Source organism: Bos grunniens, chromosome 8 (assembly GCF_055505025.1).
Source record: "Bos grunniens cultivar Pamir isolate PY7600 chromosome 8, Bosgru_T2T1.0, whole genome shotgun sequence".
Lineage (NCBI taxonomy): Eukaryota > Metazoa > Chordata > Mammalia > Artiodactyla > Bovidae > Bos > Bos grunniens.
In genome coordinates, this window is record NC_141172.1 from 69,619,283 (window position 1) to 69,642,054 (window position 22,772).

At 47.1% G+C, this 22,772-nt stretch overlaps 1 protein-coding gene across 4 annotated transcripts; it reads right to left on the bottom strand.

Annotated features, from left to right (window-relative positions):
* Window positions 1-406: 406 nt before the first annotated feature.
* Window positions 407-22,450, bottom strand: LOC147367364 (tumor necrosis factor receptor superfamily member 10A-like). Of its 4 annotated transcripts, none has more exons than XM_086416427.1 (10): window positions 22,161-22,377; window positions 17,854-17,953; window positions 17,117-17,230; window positions 16,013-16,124; window positions 15,115-15,188; window positions 14,941-15,027; window positions 14,385-14,498; window positions 13,854-13,913; window positions 12,632-12,698; window positions 407-769 (listed from the first exon to the last, which is right to left on the bottom strand). In XM_086416427.1, the coding sequence occupies exons 1-8, from the start codon at window positions 22,341-22,343 to the stop codon at window positions 13,879-13,881; spliced, it is 819 nt and encodes a 272-aa protein (XP_086272553.1). In that variant the 5' UTR covers window positions 22,344-22,377; the 3' UTR covers window positions 407-769; window positions 12,632-12,698; window positions 13,854-13,878. The 4 variants fall into 4 exon arrangements, with proteins under 4 accessions (XP_086272553.1, XP_086272552.1, XP_086272555.1 ...); XM_086416426.1 differs by lacking the exon at window positions 407-769 and adding an exon at window positions 7,614-10,762 and having other exon boundaries at window positions 22,161-22,450; XM_086416429.1 differs by lacking the exons at window positions 407-769; window positions 12,632-12,698; window positions 13,854-13,913; ... (2 more) ...; window positions 15,115-15,188; window positions 16,013-16,124 and adding an exon at window positions 16,134-16,264 and having other exon boundaries at window positions 22,161-22,411.
* Between the last annotated feature and the right edge of the window lie 322 nt (window positions 22,451-22,772).

Genomic DNA, 22,772 nt, shown 5'->3' on the forward strand with positions numbered 1-22,772 from the left:
AAACCAAATGCTTGTAAGCAAGCATTTCCTTGAACAATGCTAAAATTTTTTTTAGACATGAACTAATCTTTTTTTTATTTTTTCACATATTTATTTATTTTTGGCTGCACTGGATCTTATTGCTATGCTCAGGCTTTATCTAGATACAATGCACGGGCTTCTCATTGATGTGGATTCTCCTGTTCTGGAGCATGGGCTGCAGAGCGTGTCGGCTTCAGTAGTTATGGCACACTGGCGTAGTTGCCCCATGGCATGTGGGATATCCCTGGACCAAGGACAGAACCTGTCTCCCCTGCATTGGCAGGTGGATGCTTAACCACAGGCCCAACATCGAAGTCCTAAAAAAAAAATTTTTTTTTGAAAGGGGAATTCCAGGCAGTTTCTACATTTGCAGTAATCACAGTGATTCAACAGTAACAGAGTGAATTTATTCAATGGTCCCATATACTGAGCATCCAATGTCCATGACTTTAATCCTTATTTGTTGCTGTTGTTCCGTCACTCAGTTGTGTCCGACTCTGTTACCCCATGCACGGCAGCATGCCAGGCTTCCCTGTCCTTCACTATCTCCCAGAGTCTGCTCAAACTCATGTCCACTGAGTTGGTGATGCCATCCAAGCATCTCATCCTCTGTCACTCCCTTCTCCTCCCGCCCTCAATCTTTCCCAGGATCAGGGTCTTTTCCAATGAGTCAGTTCTTCCCATCAGTTGGCCAAAATCCTTGTTGTCCAAAGGACTCTCATGAGTCTTCTCCAGCACCTCAAATGATCTAGAAAAATAAATAGTATGAAATTATTGCCATTTGAACCATCTCCTGAACGTGCCTTGCTTTATTTTAGAAAACTCATTTCCAGATTTCCTGCTTTTGCTTAGAAGGAGGTAAGAGAGCAGGCTGACCAAGAAATGCATCCTGGCCCAGGTCTCTAGCTAGGAACTGGGGTTTGTGCCGTGGGGTGAGAAGGTGGAGCTCTGCAGAGCCTTCGTGTAATTGTGGCTTTATAGGGTAGTCACGGGTCTAGAACAAGCTTGACTTTCGGCCAAAGCACCTCATGAGATTTTCAACGATTATAAAAGGAAATGAAAGGGAATAAGATGTAGTGTTCTGGTGCTATACTCTGTTTTTTAAAAGCAGGATGGTTATGCAGAGTCTTTGAGCACAGCAAAAAGATTTTCTTATTTATTTATTTTTTTCCTCTTCCTATTTATAGCCAGATCAAATTCTTGAGAAATCTAGGTAAGGGGCCAAAGTTGAGGTTAATTGGTGTTAAATCCAGGAGAACTGGAGGATGCCAGGAAGATGGAACAAGAAGTGGATGGGGCTGCAATCAGTAAAACTGGCACCCTCCTCCTGCAGCACACCCCTCTGAAGTGTAACCCACAGTGCTTTGTCTTCAGTCAGTCCCTCCCGCTGGCCCCACGAGGATAGGAGAGTGATCAGCTTTGCCCACTGAGCACGGAGGTGGTTGGCCCAGTTAATCTGCCCTGTGTTAAGAAATTGGGCCTGCAGCCCAGCACACAGGGCACCAGACCCATCCATTCTGCCTGTTTGGGCAAAAGTGGCTGAGGATGACAGTCCAACAAATACCAAAGCTGCTTCTGATTCCAGACTCACTTCTGAGTGCATTTTCTTTTAAAGTATAATCAGGTTCCCTCTTGATTGCACTTTGTCTGAGATTGCATAATAAACATGCTTTTGTTTAAAAAATTGCTTTGCATTGTCACTTCTGAACTATGTTGATGATATCGAATCTGACATAGCAACAGAGTTTGTTTTTTTGTTTTTATTTGCACTCAAGAAGGGTTCTGAAGACAGAAGACAGAAGAATGACCTGAGAAGTGTCACTCTTTTGGAGGCCAACGCTAAGGTGAAGGGTATTGCAATATCCAGGGAGAGGATAATTCTAAAAGATGAACTTCAATAAGGTACTTTTGAGCATATTTTCCATGGGGTTTTAGTAGATGAAAAAGATCCAAATATGGAGAAGGAATGGCAACCCACTCTAGTATTCTTGCCTGGGAAATCTCATGGTCAGAGGAGCCTGGGGGCCTACAGTCCATGGCATCACAAAGAGACAGACACAACTTAGCAACTGAACAACAACAACACACAATCAGGCAGATTGCGATTTGGGGAAACACTGCTTGATGGAAATGTAGAATAAAATGGAGAGTGAAGTGACCTAGCAATATGGAGCATAGCATTTTGGAAGAAATTAAAAGTGTATAGAATAATAGTTGCAAATATTCAAACAATAAAGTCTGTGGCTAAAGGAAAAAAAGAAAAAGATCCAAATAAAGAAAAGCAAGTATTTGTAAAAACAGTTAAAGATCAAGCTTCTGAAATTCAGGTGACAATGATGCTCACTGAAAGTTGTAAGCTATGAGGTCTTCATCACAGAAATCTTCTTCCTATCACCAGGATGTGTATAGAAGGAGAAAAGCCCATGGGGATACTGGCTTACATGAATTGGGGGAATCTTAGATTGTTTTTACGGCAGTGCCAATTAGTAGAGGCCCATAATCCACAGGCAGTTTCTCAACAAGAATTGGTTCACATGACTGTTCAGATTGCCTGAGGAATGAGCTGTCTGTCCAGCAGGGAAGTCATCCACCAAGATGTGCCTGTTAGGAACTGTATCGCTGGGGATATACTTCAAGTTAAGATTGCAGACAATGCCGTCTGCAGAGACTTGTTCCCCATGGACTATGTCATTGCCTGGGGGACAATGAAAACAGGCGGGTTTGGTGGACGGCCCTTGAAAGTCTGGTTAATAATGAGTTCTCCAGTGTCAGTGATCCGTGGGCCTTCAGAGTGATGCTGTGGGAGCTAGCTTTTGACTCTGGGCCAAATGCCCTACGTGGACATGGACCCCTTTGACATGGCTGCGTGCCCTAAAAGATGGTTACTGGGCTGTCCTGAGGACTTGTTTGCTGTGCTGGCTTGTTGCTGGCCCTTCGATCTGGAAGGGAGAGCCCAGTTCTAGCAGCTGGTCATGTATAGCCACCTCTGCCATGTCCTGATGATTACAGATGAGTCACTAATTGCACCCCATGTTCAGCAATATATCATGAAAGAAAAAGATGAAAGAATTTGTGCACCTTCCTTAAAACCACCACAGGTAAATACTATTAATAATCTTGTTTTTTCCTCTTAACATTTTTAAACACTTTTTAAAAACATTTTTTCATTTCATTAATTATTTTGCTACAATGTACTTTTGATAACTCCCTAAAATACTGTAATAGGTCTAACACCAGTAACTTATCCAGAATCCCACTGGGAACATTTTAATTATTTTGAAGTTTTTGACATTTGAATAATACTACAAAAACATTTTGTCACATAAGTGTCTATATGTATGTTAGTCACTCAGTTGTGTCCAACTCTTTGCAACCCACGAACTGTAGCTTGCCAGGGTCCTCTGTCCAGGGGATTCTCCAGACAAGAACATCGGAATGGGTTGCCATTCCCTTCTCCAGGGGATCTTCCCAACCCAGGTATTGAACCCAGGTCTCCTGCATTGCAGGCAGATTCCTCACCATCTGAGCCAGCAGGGAAGCCCAAATGTCTCTATAATCCATGACTGTTTAAGAAGGCTAATAGGTAGACTAAAATGGTCATTAGTGTGGAAATGGTTTCAGCAACTCAGAGAATGGAGCAAAAGCCAAGTGCTTAATAAGACATTGTCTGGACACTCTCCAGGGAGGGAGGGGTGGAAATCCTGGGAAGTGGTTTGCATCAGGAAGATTCCAGACTCCTGTGGGATCGTAGCATAATGGAGGACAGAGAGAGCTGTCAAAGCCAGAGACCTTTTGCTGTGATTCAGCAGGGAGAGCATGAGGTGTGCCCTAGGGGACAGAAAAGACAAAAGAAACCAGAGGAAGAGCAGTCAAGTGCTGAGACATGGTAAAACCTGAGTCTGAGGAGTCAAGAAAAAAGAGGCAAAGATGACTCAGGACCCAGGAAAGGGATGGGTGAAAAGTCACTTCATGTTCTTGTGGAAATCTATTCCAAAAACTGAGTTTTGTATTTTCTATTTGTCCAACTCAAACTATTGGGGGATGTCAAAAAATCTTTAAAAGTTTATATGTATTTAATGAAATTCCATAGAGTGAATGTTTAACATCCAGGAGAGAGACTGTGTGCACCCTGCTTATCTTTACTACTGGGGACAAATTTCTGGCCTTTAATCCTATTATCTTCAATTTATAAAATGGACATGACATTTTTCAGATTTGCTTAAAGTTTAAGTTTTTTGAGCAAAGATTGTGGGCAACTTTGCTTAAAGGCTGTTTGGTTAGCAGGACTTTTCAGGTGGTGCTTGTGGTAAAGAACCCTCCCTGTCAGTGCAGGAGACCTAAGAGATGCTGGTTCCATTTCTGGGCCAAGAAGATCCTCTGGAAGAGAGCATGGCAACCCACTCCAGTATTCTTGCCTGGCGAATCCCATGAACAAAGAAGCCTGGTGGGCTAAGGGCCATAAGGTTGCAAAGTTAGGCATGACTGAAGCGACTTAGCATGCAACAAGCACAAATGGTTGACATGCCTTAGAAAGGAGAGGTTGGCTACTGCCCTGTAGGGACTATCGGTTGTCCCCTGCCGATCACGGCCGTGTACTCACATTCTAGCCTTCTTTCCTCCAGAAGAGACTTTGTTTCTATTCCAGAAGAAAATACAGGATCTTTCTTACTGAGGAGGAGAGCAGGAGTAGATGTGTCAGCCATCTATTTAAGCTCTGAGTTTCATAACCTGGAATCGATGCATAAACCCCACTGCACACACAGGTGCACCTGCCTCCACCCTCTCCCGCTGTGAGGAACCAAGGCTATGTTTACTCGGCAACGAAACAGTCTGATCCTTGATCCAGATCTCACGATGGGATGGTGTGTGCACAGTTGGCTAGCATGTATGTTTGTATGCATACATATACACTTGTATACTGGTATATACATGCTACCCAGGTATACATGCACACTCATAAAGACTCACATAAATAACTGTGGTAGGGTAACTCGTTAACTCACAAGGAGGATCTCAGACCTGTCAGAATTTCAGACAAAATACCAAGAAATGGATCAACAGAAGCAGTGGGATGTCTCAAGATCAGGGTAAAAGGATGATGACTCCTCCCCGCTCCCATACCCCAGCCCCCCTCGCCACGTTGCTCACTTGCTCTGATGAAACAAGCTACCATGTTTTGTTCAGCTCTATGGAGAGGCCCGGGCTTCCCTGGTGGCATTGAGGGTAATGAACATGCTTGTCATTGCTAGAGACCTAAGAGATGCCAGTTCAATCCCTGAATCAGAAAGATCCCCTGGAGGAAGGCATGGCAACCCACTCCAGTACTCTTGCCTGGAAAATCCCATGGATGGAGGAGCCTGGAAGGCTGCAGTCCATGGGGTCGCTGAGGGTAGGACACGACTGAGCGACTTCACTTTCACTTTTCACTTGCATGCATTGGAGAAGGAAATGGCAACCCACTCCAGTGTTCTTGCCTGGAGAATCCCAGAGACGGGGCAGCCTGCTGGGCTGCCGTCTATGGGGTCGCACAGAGTCGGACACGACTAAAGTGACTTAGCAGCAGCAGCAGCAGGAGCCTGGTAGGTTACAGTCCACGGGATTACAAAGAGTCTGACATGCCTGAGTGACGACTAAACAATAAATGGAGAGGCCCACATCACAAGGACAAAGGACAGCCTCCTGCCAACTGCCCCCAAGAACTGAATCCAGCCCCCACCTCATGTGTAAGCTTGGAAGCACATCCTTTTCCATTCAGGCCTTGAAGGGACCACAGCCCCAATCTGGTGAGACTCAGTATCAGAGAGCCAACCTACACTGAACCATTAGAAATGGTGATGTAATAAAAGCTGTGACAAACCTAGACGCCGTTTTAGAAAACAGAGACATCACTTTGCCGACAAAGATCCGTCTGGTCAACGCTCTAGTATTTCCAGTAGTCATGTATGGATGTGAAAGCAGGACCATAAAGAAGGCTGAGCACCGAAGAACTGATGCTTGTTTAACCGTGGTGTTGGAGAAGACTCATGAGAGTCCCTTGAACAGCAAGCAGACCAAACCAGTCAATCTTGAAGGAAATCAACCCTGAATATTCATTGGAAGGACTGATGCTGAAGCTGAAGCTCCAGTACTTTGTCCACCTGATGGGAAGAGCTGACTCACTTGAAAGGACTCTGATGCTGGGAAAGATTGAAGGCATGAAAAGAAGTGGTCGACAGGATGAGATGGTTGGGTGGCATCACCGACTCAGTGGACATGAGTTAGAGCAAACTCTGCGAGATGGTGAAGGACAGGAAGTCTGGCACGCTGCAGTCCATGGGGTCACAAAGAGTCGGACATGACTGAGTGACTGAACAAGAATAAGGCTGTAGTTTTAAAACTCTTAAGTTTTAGGTTAATGTCCACTAATACGTGCTCTTACCTATCCTGTAAAACTGCTCAGATGCATCCCATATGTGAAATGTTAGCCGCTCAGTCATGTCCGACTTCTTGTGACCCCATGGACTGGGACTTGCCAGGCTCTTCTGTCCATGGGATTCTCCAGTCAAGAATACTGGAGTGGGTTGCCATTTCCTTCTCCAGGAGATCTTCCAGACCCCGGGATTGGACCCGTGGCTCCTGCATTGCAGGCAGACTCTTTATCATGTAAGCCACCAGGGAAGCTCAAGCCTGTTGATTATATAATATTGCCCCTAACACCCTCACCTCCCCTACCCTTCAGCTTCTCATAAAGTGTTAACAGACCTAAAAACAAATGGAGGCCAGGTCAGTCTTCTCCATTCAAGGACAACTTAGGTGATCTGATACAGGGGTCTCACACAGGCAACACTGCTTTTCAAGAATTTATTTTCAAGTAATTATACATTCACCTCTTCTTTCTTATTTGTGATCTAAAATATTTTCCTTCCCACTCCTGATTAATCGTTCACAGGCAGGAGTGGGGGCAGTCAAGGGGGTGTGCAGCTCTGCACGAGCACCTTTGCTCTGGGAAAGGGGACAGGGCTGGGACCACGGGGCTCCCCAGGAAATCTAGGTGGGTGAGGGATCCTTCCCTAAGGCCCTAAGGTCCAGGGGAAGGGAGTTGGGTCTCCATGAGGTTGCAGGGCTGAGCCACCAGACCCACTGTGATGAGGATGCAGAAAGGACAGCAGGGACAGAAGGGGAAGGTGGCCCCAGAGTGGCAGGAGGCTCACAAGTGAGGGGCCACAGAAGAACCCCAGCAAGCAGGGCCCCACCAGCCCTTCCCAACAGCTCTGTCAGAGCCAGTCTGCACCTCCAGGGAGCCCAGCAGGCCCAGACAGGACTCAGAGACACCACAGAGGGGAGGCTGTGCAGGAGCCTGGCCAGGCTGGGGCCTCTCTCCCAGGGGAAGAGTGGGGAGGAGGTGGACAGAGGAGGGGCTGAATTCCAGTCCCCCAGGAATCTGGCATCTGGAAATCTTGAGTCAGAGCAGAAGACACACCCATGCAAGATGAGCCTGAGGCATAAAGGGGAGAAGGAAGGAGTGGGTCACACAGCAAGAACACATCCCTGTACCCTTCACTCAGAACTGCTCCAGAGAACCAGAGGATAGGGGAAAAACACACACATGCCTCTTTTTATATAAAATTACATATTTAATTTGGTCACAAATTTATAAAATTATATATTTATCAAAAACTATATAATTTCATAACATTTTGATAGTTTTTATACTTTTTATAACATTCCACATTTGTCAAAATGTATAAAATTATATATAAAATTTTAATATTTGTATATAATATCACATATTTAATTTGGTCACAAAGTCATAAAATTGCATATTTATATAAAATTGCAAAATTTTTATGTAACTGCCATGTAATTTGGTCACAAATTCATCCAATTGCTTATTTATATAAAATTATAAAATTTTTATATAACATTGCGTATTTAATTTGGCCACAAATTCTTTAAATTGCATGTTTATAGAAAACTGCAAAATTTGTATATAACACCGAATATTTATTTGGTTCAAAATCATAAAATTGCACATTTACATAAAATTATAAAATTTGTATATGACATTGCATATTTAATTTGGTCACAAATTCATTACTGAAGTGAAACCTGAAGAGACATCCAGTCTTCAAGTAAAACTTTAAATGGTCACATTTGCACTGGCATAAAGCAGTAATGCTTCCCGGATGGCTCCACAGGCAAAGAACTCGCCTGCAGTGCAGGGGACACAGGACACGTGGGTTCGATCCCTGGATCAGGAAGATCCCCTGGAGTAGGAAATGGCAACTCACTCCAGTACTCTTGCCTGGAGAATCCCATGGACAGAGGAGTCTGGTAGGCTTAGTTCACGGGGTCGCAAAGAGTCGGACACGACTGAGCGACTAAGCACCCATCGGAAAGCAACAAAGGAGTCAAGTTTCACGTTTCTTGAAGGTTCTCATTAGTTAAACACACAATAAATGGGTACAAATGAATATACATGACAAATACTGACAAGGCTGATACTCTAATGGGCACTCAAGGAAGTCTTCTGAGAAATGGACAAGTGACCTGACACTTGACCATTTACTTTTAAACTGTTTTACAAATGCACATGCTTTTTGTAATATGTAGGTGACAGTTTCAAATTTTATTGTATCTTATTTATTTTAGCTGTGCAGACTCTTCACTGCAGCACACAGGCTCCTCTCCTGTGATGTGCAGGCTCTACAGCACAAGGGCTCAGTTGCAGAGCACATGCTCAGTTGAGGTGTGTGGGATCTCAGTTCCCAACCAGAGACTGAACCCGGGCTCCTTGCATTGGGAGTGCAGAGTCTTAACCACTGAAGAATTCATTTCTATCTCCTTCTGGGGATGAAGGCAGAGTGTCCTGCACAGAAGGAACAGCAAAGACAGGAAACACCTGACTTCCAGGAAAGGGAGGGACATCAGGGCCAGAGGGATGTAGCACCAAGACCACGGGGGTCGGCCCTTCTAAAAACACAAGTGAACTCCACACACTGTATCCATTTGTACCTACATTTTAGGCAATTCCAGTTTTGACCACACCAGTCACATCAACCTTAGGGAAGACAACATACAAGCCTTGAGATGGACTAGACCAAAAACCTCCCTGAGAATTGCTTCTGCCATTAAATTATCCTGCAGTGACTGGAATACTATGGAGAAGGGTTTAGCAGAAGTAAAAAAAAAAAATTTTAATTAAAAAAAATACAAAACCCTAATATAGCAGGCATCTTAGGTCAGTTCTCACAGTATTTAAGAATCAGCATTTCTGTGTCTTTTCTGCAGAAGGTCAAAGCTTACAGAGGGGCTGAGATCCTTAATCAGCCAATTCAAACACAAAAAGGCAATTCTGGGCTCAGAGCACCAGTATCAAGGGGAACCCATCTAGTGCACAGCAAGCCAACACTGAACATAAACCAGGAGCCCGTCCATTCTTCCTCCCAGAAACTATGGCAGATCCCTGTCCTCTCTTCCTTGAGCCCAGATGGAATGAAGGTCACTGATAAGAGCAGACGTGACACAGAAACTATGTGACATTCATATCTAACCCACATCCCACCCTAACCTCCCAGATGAGCAGGAGGAAGCCCGGGGAATGACAGCCCAGTTCACGGTCACCAGACACAGCACGGGGGTGCCACTTCCCCTCCTTCTCTGCTCACTTGTTAACATCTGCCTATGAAAAATACAAATATTCACCCAACTATAAAGTTGACATGTTTAAAGCCTGGACCCTAAAGAAGTCGCCAGGCAATCCCAAAGTGGTCAAATTCCCCCAGCAGTGGGCTTGCTCTCCTTTATTGCTGTTGTTGTTTTGTAGGTTTTTGTTTGTTTGTTTTTGCCTCATGGCTTGTGGGATCTTACTTTCTGACCAGGGATTGAACTCAGGGCTCTCAGGGCAGAGTCCTAAGCACTGAACAGCCAGGGAATGCCCTCCTTTTGTATTTCTAATTGCTTTGGATTGCCAGCACTCAACCAGGTAGCCCACATAAACCTAGAAATTATATTTGCAAAATGTTTTTCTACACATATAAATATATGCACAAACATAAAAGTACCAAGACATACAAGATGTTTGCACTTTAATGATGTATATTACAAGTTATGGGGCCTCCCTGGTGGCTCAGTCGGTAAGGAGTCTGCCTGCAGTGCAGGAGACCTAGGTTCCATCCCTGGGTAGGGAAGATCCCCTGGAGAAGGAAACGGCAACCCACTCCAGTACTCTTGCCTGGAGAAACCCCATGGACAGAAGAGCCTGGTGGGGACAGTCCATAGGGTCGCAAAGAATTGGACATGACTCAGTGACTAACACCTTCATTATAAGTTACATCATTAAATGCATACATACTAACATGAATGACAAATTTCAAACAAATACAAATAAAAACTAGAAGTCTATTAAGAGTGTGTCCTGAACTCAAAGACTGAGGTCCTCAAACGGTCAGGGCACAGCAGAGCCTGTCTCACTTTCTTCATAAATATGTTAATACTTTCCTGAGTTCCGCAGGCACTCTTGAACTGTCTCTTTTGTCAACCTTTGCCCCAGCATTTCCAAGGCATCCATCGGGGTGTTGACTGAGGTCCCCTGTCCCTTCTTGGTGACTGGCAGTATTTCACACAAGGCATCCGAAGAGACCCAGGCCTATTCTCTGGTCACATGGATCTCATTTCATGTGAGGCCCAACTGCCTCAGGAGCGAATCACAGAAGTCACAAGGAAAAGATAGCCGCAAAGTCACTGAAGAATACCTTCAGGCCTAGGTTGGGGGAAAGTCACAGAGACAGAGTTGGAACGGGCTTTCACAAAGGCCAAGGACCCTCAATTCAGGCCTAGACTTCAGGATGGGAACCTGAGGAGCTCCCCCTGCTGGTAAGCCTGCTGCTCTGCGCCCCTGACCTGCTTCCCAGCAGCAAACAAGCCACACCTGCATTGGGCGTTGGACTTCGCCAGCACCCAGAGCAGTTGGGGGCAGTCCAGGTCAGCAGAGAGTCCTGCCCCAAGCAGGGGATGAGGGCCCATCTGGAAGAGGAGACTGCTGTCACAGAGGGAGAAGGCATCTGTGATAGGAGACAGAGGGTGGGACAGCGAGGGGCAACAGACCTCAGAGGAGGGCACCTGCCTTTCTCAGGAGGGTGAGGCCCCTGGCTGCCACCTCTGCACTGGGGACAAAGCAAAGGCCTGGAGGGAGGAAGGTCTCCGGCCTCACACCCCGCTCGGCCTCACCGCCTGACACTGCGGTAGAGCTGGATGGGGACAGACTCCGAGCAAGAATTTAACCTTAAAATGGAGCAAACACCACCTGCCTCATGGACTGTGCTGCAGATTCAATGCTGTGTGTGTGAAATGCTGTGCACACCACCATCCACAGTACATAAGGAGGGCACCCAATACAAGTTTATATTCTCTAACAGTTACACTGAAAACATGAAAAATAACAATACTAGTTTTCATGAAATATGGTACTAACTCAAAGTATTCTAAAAAATTTCCTTTCAATATGTAATATAGATAGCTAATGGGAAGTGGCGTGATAACACAGAGAGCTCTGTGATAACCTAAGGGAGGTGGGATGGGGGCGTTGGAAGGAGGCTCAAGAGGGAGGGGATATATGTGCACCTATGGCTGGTTCATGTTGCTGTACAGCAGAAACAAGCACAACATTGTGAAGCAATTATCCTCCAATTAAAAGTAAGTTCAGAATTTTTTTCACTGCAATATGTAGTGTTAGTTGCTCAGTTGTGTGTCTGATTCTTTGTGACTTCATGGACTGTAGCCTGTCAGGCTCCTGTCCATAAGATTCTCCAGGCAAGAATACTGGAGTGGGTTGCCATTCCCTTCTCCAGGGGACCTTCCTGACCCAGGGACTGAACCCTGTTCTCTTGCATTATAGGCGAATTCTTTACCATCTGAGCCACCAGGGAAGCCCTTCAACATGTAATCAATATACAAAAAAAAAAAAAACCTGTTAACGAGACAAATTACAGTCTTTTATCTGCCAACTCCTTGAACTATAGTATCGAGTTATATACTACAGCTTATAAGATTTAGCCACAGTTCAGGTGCTCCACGGGGCTTCCCAGGTGGCGCCAGTGGTAAAGAACCTGCTTGCTAATGCAGGAGATGTAAGATGTGGGTTCGATCCCTGAGTTGGAATGATCCCTGGAGGAGGGCATGGTAACCCACTCCAGTATTCTTGCCTGGAGAATCCCATGGACTAAGGAGCCTGACAGGCTACAGTCCATGGGGTTGCAAAGACTCGGACATGATAAAAGACACTTAGCATGCATGGACAGGCGCTCCACAGCCTCCCTGGGCCAGGGGGTGCCCTGCTGGACAGCACAACCTCTCGGATGTCTCAGAGTGGGTCAACCTGGCCCTGAGCAACCAGGGAGGAGAGAGGATGGTGGAGGAGGGAAGGACAGGGAGGTGTTAGGGGCCACTGTTAGAGGTCAGAGGGGTGCAGGGTGGCAAAAAGAGGAGGGGGCAGGGAGGGAATTAGAGTCCTGATGGTTCAGGGGCAAGCCATCCCCTCTCTGAGTTGCTCTAACCACTATGGAGATAGAAATTAGGACACTGTCCCTCCTCCCTCCACTCCTGATCCCCTGCCCAGGAGAAAAACACTCACTTTCAGTGGCGTCTGTTGGAACCAGCAGCCATCTTCTCCTCTGAGATCCTTCAGGTGCTGCTGGTTTCTGTAAAACACAATGGAGAGCAGCCTTGGTCTTAACCGGGGGTCCTAGATTACAGAACTGAGCCTAGTAAACCTTGTTCTGAAATTCTGGCAGATGCAGCCGTAAGCAAATCAAAACCAATGCAGGACCTTTGAAGGGAGCGGACAAAAGAGTCATTATTTTATATACGATTGTATTCTTATAAAACTCTAATGGTTCAACAATAATACTTAAATGTGAATGTGTGGATGGATGAATGTTAAAAATTATGACAATAAATTCTATAATGAATTATGAGTTGGATAAACTCATAAGGTTATAGAACACTGTAATACATAGATACAGCCTCAACAAGAAATGAGCAATTTACCAAAGAAAAACACACATGGAGTTGAGGTATTATAAAACTCTTAACTTAAAATGCTAACTCTTTTCATAAGAAAAATATAGAATAGCTAAAAGATCTCAATTCCTCCTAGACTAATTTATAAATTAAGGTAATACTCAAAAACCTCAAAACTATTGAAATGATATGACCCCAAACTGTAAACGTCTCTGTGTGTGTGTGTGTGTGTGTGTATGTGTGTGTGTATGTATACATATATAATATACACATGTTTAATCACTCAGTCATGTCTGACTCTGCGACCCCATGGACTGTAGCCTGCTGGGCTCCTCTGTCCATGGGGATTCTCCAGGCAAGAATACTGGGGTGGGTTGCCATGCCCACATCATATATATATATATATACACACACACATATACATAGTGAAAATACTTCTATATGTTGACAAAGAAATTTTACTTCAAGTAGATTCAACTTAACAATACTTTTGAATTAAATGTAAAATTCCCACTATGATGAGGAATGGCTTAAAAGTATGTAACAGTCACACAGAAAAATATTATGTAGCTCTGACTCCATCACTGGGTCAGTCATGGGAGGAGTGATTACCCTTCGCCTGCCCTGTTCTAGACGAGGGATGTGGTGACAAGACAGATGAGAAGTAGCATCAGAGCTGCCAGTGGACCAGAGCAGGGGGTGGGCTCCCTTCCCTCCATGCCCCGGTTTCCCTCAATCACCACCTCCCCAGAGAAGAGGAGACCTGACCCATTGCCTCTCCCTGTCTCTACCATAGTCCCAAGCAAGCAGAAAGGCCAGAGCCCCATACTCACCGACAGACAGTCTGCTTGCTGCATCTCAGGACTGGGCGTTGTCTTCTGCAGCTTCTTTTTCTGCCAAGGGATCAGAATGGAAAGTCAATCTCCATTGGTCAGCCTGTTGTGTGCATGGTCCAGAGCACCAGACCTTCCTGGGGGACATAAGTGCCAGAAAAGGGCCTCGAAAAAGCAAGGCACTGACCCAGGAGTCACAAACCCACAAACCCCTACAGCTTCTGGGGGGACAGTGGGTTCTGCCTTCCCACCTACACCTGTGCTGTGCCCCCCAAGTGGGCATAGACTCAGCACATCTGGGCTCTGCTGATGGCACCCAGACTCTGGTGTGATGCTAAGGGGAACTGAGCACCCCTGCCTGACACCCCCCACGCCCCAGGCTACAGAGTGAGGGTGTCTCAGACAGTAAGGACAGGGCCAGCGCTGCCAACCAGCCTTAGGACAGCTCTCAGCAGGCCAGTCTCCCTCCTACATTCAGCCTAGAGCCCCCAGGCCAGTTGAGAGAGTCAGGGACAACAGTATAGGACAAACCGGGGACTGTGTCCACCCTGGGCTTTGTTGCGGGACGGAAGTAGTTACTGAGGGTCTGATGCCGCCAGATGCTGGAGAAACCGATCACCTTGTGCCAGCACTCATTAAAGAGACCTAGAAGAGAAGAGACATCCACTGAGTGGTGGGGAGGGCGCTCTTGCCGCACCTCCCTTCCTAGGGACAGGGTGCAGGTTGGGGGCTCAGACACTGAACAAAGCCCCGGGCCTGTGACGCAAGCGGGACATTCTGAATCTGGAGAACCCTCAGGGAGGAGAAGAGAAGGGAGAAATGAAGTAAAATGAAACCCATGTAAAATCTCTGTGCAGTGCTACTGAACCACCCTCTTCTCCTGCCTCCTCCCACCAGACTCGGCCAGGGGGAAGAGGGGACCGTCAGCTGAGTTGGGGGCCCGATGTGATCAGTTTTATAGGACCAGGTGAGGTGGGAGGAGGAGGGGTTTCTTGGGGAACAGATCAGAAACAAGCCAGGAGGAACAGGAGGATTGGGGAGATGGAGGAGGGAGCCAGCACCATCTCCTTCCCTTCTAGAACCTTACCTTTCAAGCAGCACCATACCATACATCCGATTAGGAAAATGGTGATTACAATTCCAGTTACAATTCCAATCATCAGGCTTGAAGGGCCTGAGGAGGGAGAGGGAGTCATGGGTAGTCTCTGGCTCATGGTTGCTAGCTCTCCAGGAACTGGGGCCTCCCCATGGGCCAGGGTACCTGATTCTTGGTCCACACACTTGATATTGCTCCAGAGGGTACAGTTCATGACCATGACCTTCCCATCAGGGCACCTGGGTACAGACACAGGGGGACTCATCAGGGACAGCTGGCTGGATGAGGAGAAAGAGGGGGCAGCCTCCCGTCCTGGGTCCCCTGACAAGACAGTGGAGGGGAGACAGGCTCTTGCTGTCTGCAGGGGAGGGTCCCCTCACTCCCTCTCACTGGGCAGGAGAACAATCCAGGATTGTGTACTACGGCTCCCGGGCTCCTACTGAGTGTTCAGAGCTGTCCTTCAGGAGCTGGGCTTCCTCTGCAAGGCCCGCCTGGCCTCCCTGGGCTGCACGGGAAGCTCTGTGAGGCAGGGGGGTGCCTTGTCCAGCTCAAGGGTCAGAAGGGTGTGGGCACAAGTTTGACTCATCCTCCAGTCAAAGTTGAATATGAGGCCCTCTCATCCACCTGTTGACTCTTACTACCAATCTCAGCCAACACTGGAGCATCAGAGGATAGTGAATTACTATTGGCCCCCGAGTCCCCAAAGAGGAAAGATTCAGGTGCTACTGGGGAACAAGGGGCTGGGTGTGAGGCCTGTCAAGTTGGCTCCGGTTTTATAGGAACCTTGAAGGAGTACACACATGGCCTCCTCATGACTTCTGTCTGCTGTCAGCACTTCGGTCTTTCTAGGCCGCTCCCGAGGAGACGTGGGAAGGGGCCACCGGGAAAGCCGTGCAGGACAAACAGTGGTGGTAGGGAGCACTGCTGCAGGCTCAGGAGACCCCACAGGCACAACGAGCTCTGGGAGGTGGGAGGGGCTTCACGGAAGCAGGAGACAGAAGTGGGTACAAGGAAACTGGGGTCTCCTGTGGGTTGGAAGCCCCCCTAGGCTCCTGTGTCTCACCCGGTGCTGCATTTTTGACAGAATTCAGGTGCATCTTCTCCACGGAAAGTGCCAGGTTTGCACTGACACTCAGAGTCCTTGGTCGGGGTGCAGCGATTTTTTTCTTCTTCTCCTAGAGACCAAAGATAAGGTTTTGAGAGTGTGTTTCCCTCATATGTCTCTCAACCCTTCTTCACAACCCAGATCTCCATCCACTCAGTTCAAGAAGTAATTCGGAGGGCTTGCTGGGTGGTCCAGTGGTTAAGAATCCGCCTGTCAACGCAGGGGACGCAGGTTCCATCCCTGGTCTGGGAAGATCCCACATGTTGCGGGGCAGCTAAGCCCGTGTGCCACTACTACTGATCCTGTGCTCTAGGGCCTGTGCACCACGATGAAAAGCAACAAGGAGTAGCCCCCCTCACCACAACTAGAGAAAGCCCTTGTTCCACAACAAAGACACAGAACAGCCAAAAATAAATGAATTAATCTTTTTTTAAGTAATTTTGTGGTCATTTTCTGTGGCAACACACATAGACCATCCATAGAACAGCCACTGTTCAGGCGTCACCAATAGAGGCATAAAAGGGACTGTGCATCATTACAGATTGCATCAGGGTTGGGAAGAGAAATGAGAGAGCCCAGAAAGAAGTGGGCTGGGGTGAGGTGTAATCTGAGACGCTGTGGATGGAGAGGAACCCTTGGATGATGTCTCAATGGGTGATGCCCTGCCGGAGAGGCAGAGGGACCTCAGGTCATGAAGGCTGAGAGAGGCTGAGACCCCAGAGCAGAGGGCATGGCGCCCGCAGGAGCCTGGCCCAGGATCAGACACATGACACAGCTCAAACCCAGCCCTGCCCCACTCCCCCAGGCCTTCTGCACTGTTACCATCCAGCTCCCTCCATCAAGGGACACGTTATTCTCCTCTTTCCAGCTGTGTTCTGAAAGACTTCCATACCAGTTGGCATGCGTTATGCAAATAACTTCTGTTTTCATTATTTTACTGACCTAAGACAATTTGAAAACCTAGCTGGGCTGGAAATCAGATCTCTGACTCCTCGTCCCATTTAATCCCATCTCATCACCCAGAACCCTAACTGCAGGCATGGGGGACCACAGGTTCTGTACCTGATTTGCAAGTCGTGCAAAGTAAGCAAGAAGGGAGGGTGTTTGAATGATTGGTGTAGTCTATCCCATCGGTGCATGGGGCACAATCTCTAATGGCTTCTTCCATATAGAATCCTGGGAAGGAAGGGAAAAGCTGGTGAGTAAATCCCCGCAGGATTCCCTGAGGCTGCCAGTGTGGCTGGGGAGGCCTCTTTTGGCCATCTGTGGAATCCACAAGGGGAACTCTTCTCAACCGGGCTTTCATCTTTTGATTCTTCATCTAACACATACCCTAGACGAGTACTGCCAACAGAAATATATTACATGCCACACATCCAAGTCACATTCATAGCTGGCACATTAAACAGTAAAAAGAAAGGCCAGGACTTCCCTGGTGGCTCAGTGGTAAAGACTCTGCCTGCCTATGCAGAATACATGGGTTCGATCCCTGGTCTGGGAAGATCCCACAGGCTGCAGAGCAGCTAAGCCCACGTGTCACAAATACTGACCCTGCACTCTACAGCTCGGGAGCCACAACTACTGAGCACACAGGCTGCAACTACTGCAGCCCGTGCACCCGAGAGCCTGTGCTCTGCAACAGGAGAAGCCCCCCAGGGAGAAGCTCAAGTACCGCAACTGGAGAGCAGGCCCCGATCTCCACAACTAGAGAGAGCCCATGCAGCAACACAGCCTCAGCACAGCCAGAAATAAATACACAGACATGAAGACAAGGGTTGGAGACCAGTCCTAGAATCTACCTGGTGGACATAACTTCTGCTGGGGGCTCCGTTCCAGTGGGGCTGATGACTGCTGGTGAATTTCATCCTTCCTTACAGACATGGCTGAAGCAGCTTTGACCTATGGGGACAAAGCAGGGACAGGCATGAGTGGCTTCCACACTCTCACCCCTTCTAGGATCCACCCCACATTTCCTTGACCACTACCTGCAAAATCAAACAGAACTGGGACCTTTCTTCCCAGCTCTAAACTCTCATTCATGTTTGTTCTTTGGCCTTTTGTGCCAGCAAGTAACTTACACTTAAGTTTTCCCCCCTGTATTCCTTCCTCTTAAAATATGTTTATTCCAGAAAGTATGTGCTCAGATACGTCCAACTCTTTGCAACCCCATGGACTGTAGCCCATCAGGCTCCTCTGTCCATGGGATTCTCCCAGCAAGAATTTGGAGCGAGCTGCCATTTCCTCCTCCAGGAGATCTTCCCGACTCAGGGATCAAACTTCAGTCTCTTGCATCTCCTGTGTTGGCAGGCTGGTTCTTTACTACTAGTACCACCTGGGAAGCCCAGAAAGTCCGGGCAAGGAAAATTTTTTTTATAAGAATACAGAAACCATAGAGATCCCTTGGATTAGAGAAAACATCCATTATTTTGTGTCTTGACTTCTTCTATTTGACCATATGTGTGAATACGCTCAGGTTCTCTCTTTCTTTCTCACATGTGTGTGCACACATACACATACATTTTCACAAATGAGGGTTCTGTCATGCATACAATTTTTCATAATCAGGATATAGAATCACATATTGAGTAATGGACTTGTGGCTTTAATCCAACACGCGGTCCCCAAAAGGAAGCTGTCAGTGTTCCACAAAATACCAGAATCACATGGAGAAAGAAGAAATAGCAACACAGGGCTTTTAGCCAAGTCTCTGTGCTAAAACGGAGAAGGCAATGGCACCCCACTCCAGTACTCCTGCCTGGAAAATCCCATGGATGGAGGAGCCTGGTGGGCTGCAGTCCAGGGGGTCGCTAACAGTCAGACACGACTGAGCAACTTCACTTTCACTTTTCGCTTTCATGAATTGGAGAAGGAAATGGCAACCCACTCCAGTGTTCTTGCCTGGAGAACCCTAGGGACGGGGGAGTCTGGTGGGCTGCCGTCTATGGGGTCGCACAGAGTCGGACACGACTGAAGCGACTTAGCAGCAGCAGTTAGCCACTGTGCTAAAAATGACACAATGGGGCCAGTCTGAAATCACTGGAGCCTGAGGCTTCCACCAGGATTAATGTGTTGATGATAGTGTTCTGACGTTCAGGGTTGTATTGTCATTTGGGGGGAGACTGTCCTCATTTGTGGGAAATATACATTCAAGTGTCCAGTCATGGGATCTGTCATGTCAGCAGCTATGTTTCAGATGATACAGGAAACAAAGGGTTTTGTATAGTTTTGTAACTTTAATCTGGGAGTGATTTAAAGTACAAAGTGACATGAAGAGGAAAAAAAAGAAAGAAAAACAAAGTTAAAGTGGAAACAGCTTATGTTGAGCCCAGTTCAACTGCCTGGATCTAAACAAGATAAAATGCCACCTGTTAAGTATTTGGGGACAGCTAAGCTCATATGTGTCCCCTAATCATCCCTTCCCCAGTCCGGGCCTCCTCCGAGTCACCCCAAATTGGTGGACTCTCCTTTCCCTGCCCTCACAATCCTATGCCTTCCTTTCTTCCCTGGTTCTCCTCTCACAGACTCTCTCCCTCAATGTTTTGCTACAGACAGTTTCAAACATCCAACAAAGTTCTAAGATTCATTCACTAAACTCTTATATGCTCACCACCTAAGTTCTGTAACCTAGGTGTATCAAATATTTCTTTCTCTATCCATTCCCCTCTGTCCATTCTCCTAAGTGTCTCATTTTTATGATGAAATTCATATCTGCAACTCTTAATACATCGGCATTATGTCAGTAAGTCAAGCTCAGTATTTCTTTACAGTTTACTTCAATGTTAAGATTTCCAAAGAAAGATGTGCACAATCTTAAGGATACCATTCAAAGAGTTTTTTTTTTGTTTGTTTGTTTTTTTAATGCATACACTTGGGAAACCCAAACCCTCTATCTAGATCATGGAAATTAGCTTGCTTCAAAACATTCCCTCATGCCCCTTCCTCAGTTATCCTAATCTCTAATGTGACTCCAAGAGGGAGTGGCCTTCATCATATGGAGGAAGGTCCCTTCTACCCTGATAAAATGAGACTTTTTTCTGACAGTAAAGACTCTGCCTGCAACGCAGGAGACCCAGGTTCAATCCCTGTGTCAGGAAGATGCCCTGGAGAAGGGAATGGCAATCCACTCCAGTATTCTTGCCTAGAGAATTCCATGGACAGAGGAGCCTGGCAGGCTACAGTCCATGGGGTTGCAAATTGTTGGAACATGATTGAGCAACTAACACTTTCCCCTTTTCATTACAGGGGGTTAAGTGTCAGTTCAAATTCTTTTTCGGCATCTGTTAAGCTGTTCATATAGTTTTTCTCCTTTACACTGGTGTGTGTGTGTGTGTGTGTGTGTTACATTTTTAATTAGAGGATAGTTACTTTATGTGATGGTTTCTGCCATAGTTTTTAAAGATCTAGAATTTAGTTAACTATTTGCTTTGTAAAGGAATTTTGCCCCTGCTTTTAGGAAGGGTATTTAAAAGTATTTTTTCTTCTTCTCAAATGTTTCCGTTAGGTTTAGGTATTAGGGTTATGTTGGCCTCAGAAGAACTAGTGAAGAACTCCTGTTGTCTGAAAGAATTTGTGTAAAGATTTTTGTTAGTTCTTTTATTGTCTGAATTTTTGAGCCCTCCCCTATGTCCTAACCTGGGGTCTCCTGGTTATCCACTCCCAGTCTCAGCAATCTCATGGATCCTTGAAACACTCTACTGGAATGGAAGAATCAAAACCATGACACTGTGGTGCCCCATCTTTACTTCTTAGACTGGGAAAGTGTTAAAGTTCAGTGTGCAAGTGCGTGCGTGCGTTAGTCGCTCAGTCGTCTCCGACTCTTTGCGATCCCATGGACTGTAGCCCGCCAGGCTTCTCTGTCCGTGGAATTCTCCAGGCAAGAGTACTGGAGTGGATTGCCATTCCCTTCTCCATAGGAACTTCCCAACCCAGGGATCGAACCCTGGTCTCCTGCATCACAGGCAGATCCTTTACCGTTTGAGCTCAGTGTGCAAGGGTGCAGGGAAATAGGGCACCCTTGTGGACTCCTGGTGTGACTTAAAATGGTCCAGTCTTCTTTGGGAGAACAGTTTGTCATTATCTAGGCAAAAGTGTAAAATTATCTAACCCACTGACCCAGCAACTCCACTTCTAAGGAGTTACCCAACAGACAATGCACATGGCTACAATGGATACTTGACAGGCACCCAGACCCATTCATCACGTGTTCAACATGAGTCCTACCTATTACAGACCGATACTCTAAAAACGAATTCTATACTTCTTGTGAATACAAAATGCTATTTCTTTCCAGATTTTTGGTACTAATTTGGTCAATGAAAGATGCATATTTCCACGATTCCTGTAACTTTGTTAGACCCTCAATTTTTTTTTTATTTGACCCTCTAAGCAGCTTTGAAAAGAGCCTCAAACAATGCAAGAAGGCGGTGCCAAGTGTGCACATTTTTCCCCATGGTGAGTTTCTTAAAAATGCACACTCAAGGACGGGGAAGCCTGGTGGGCTGCCGTCTATGGGGTCGCACAGAGTTGGACACGAGTGAAGCGACTCAGCAGCACCAGCAGTGCTGAAACACACCCAGAGCCTCCAACTCCCCTCTGAAAGAAAGTGGTGAGAATCTGACCCAAGCTGAGTTGATTGGTGGTTTCTGTTCATAAAGTGCAAGGAGCTGGAAGCAATTTTGAAGTTGTTCTCCTTTCAGAGAAAAGGAAATGTAAGGGTGCTTAAGGCAGTGGTGGGGGAAGATGGAGCCTACACTTAGTGATTTACAAAGGACACGTTTTAGAAGATACATGCAGTGCAAAATAGCAAAAGAGAGAAAAGAGTGAGGAGGGTCGGCAGAGGGAAAAGGGAAGGGAAAGGAAAGAAATGACGATCTGATGCTCCCAGGGCCTGGGGCCAACCCAGAGGTCAGGCTCTCCAAGGAGCCAGATCTTCCAGGCAGCAAGTAGACGCCAGGGATCCGCACTCCTCTCGGGCCCCCCACCAACACGCCGCATATTGGACTTGCCCAGGCGGGTCCTGCAGGGATTTGCCCAGCCAGGCGCGCCCAGGCCTCTTCCGGGCCACCAAGAGCGCCTTTTGGAGCCAGGACTCGCGGCGGGAACTCACCAACAGCAAGACACCCAAGACGGTGAAGATGAGAGCCCAGGGGCCCCGGAGTCGAGGCCTGGGGCCCTGGGTGCACCCTGCCCGGGAGCTCGAGGAGGCTGCTGCCCTCTGTCCCCGCTGCCTGGTGCGGTGGGGGAGCGTTCGCTGTCCAGGTTGCCGCGGGGTGACAGCCTTCAGAGCCATCAGAAATGAAAGTGTGTTTTGTGGGGTGCGCGATCACCCCTGCGAGGTGCCCTGAGCGGAGCTCAGCTGTTTAGCTTAGCCTACCTCTACTTGGGATTGCTCCACCCGCGGTAGCGAATGAGCCAGTGCTTGCTGATATAATCATTACCACTTCCAGCCAATCACGAGTGGCTCAGGAGAGGAGCCCGGGCTTTACCAAAAGGGGAATTTCCGCCAGCGAACCTCGTGTGACACGGTTTTTCATTCAGCGCCAGGCAGGTCTGTGCCTTTGGGAGGTGGGGACAGGGCACCTCCCACATGCTCTGTTGTCATCTGGCCGGAGAGACTCAGAATCTGCGTTCCAGGCAGGTCCTAATGCCCCACGGGTTGAGAAAATGAATGAATCACCTGTCTTCTAACTACTGCCTTCTGCCCACTCCCAGCTTCTGC

Excerpts from the sequence above, each read along its gene's own strand:
- LOC147367364 (XM_086416427.1), bottom strand. The coding sequence starts at position 22,343 with ATGGCTCTGAAGGCTGTCACCCCGCGGCAACCTGGACAGCGAACGCTC. Across the intron at positions 16,125-17,116 it reads TTGCACGACTTGCAAATCAG|GAGAAGAAGAAAAAAATCGC; the intron begins GTACAGAACCTG and ends TTTGGTCTCTAG. Across the intron at positions 13,914-14,384 it reads CAGGGTGGACACAGTCCCCG|AAAAAGAAGCTGCAGAAGAC; the intron begins GTTTGTCCTATA and ends ATCCCTTGGCAG.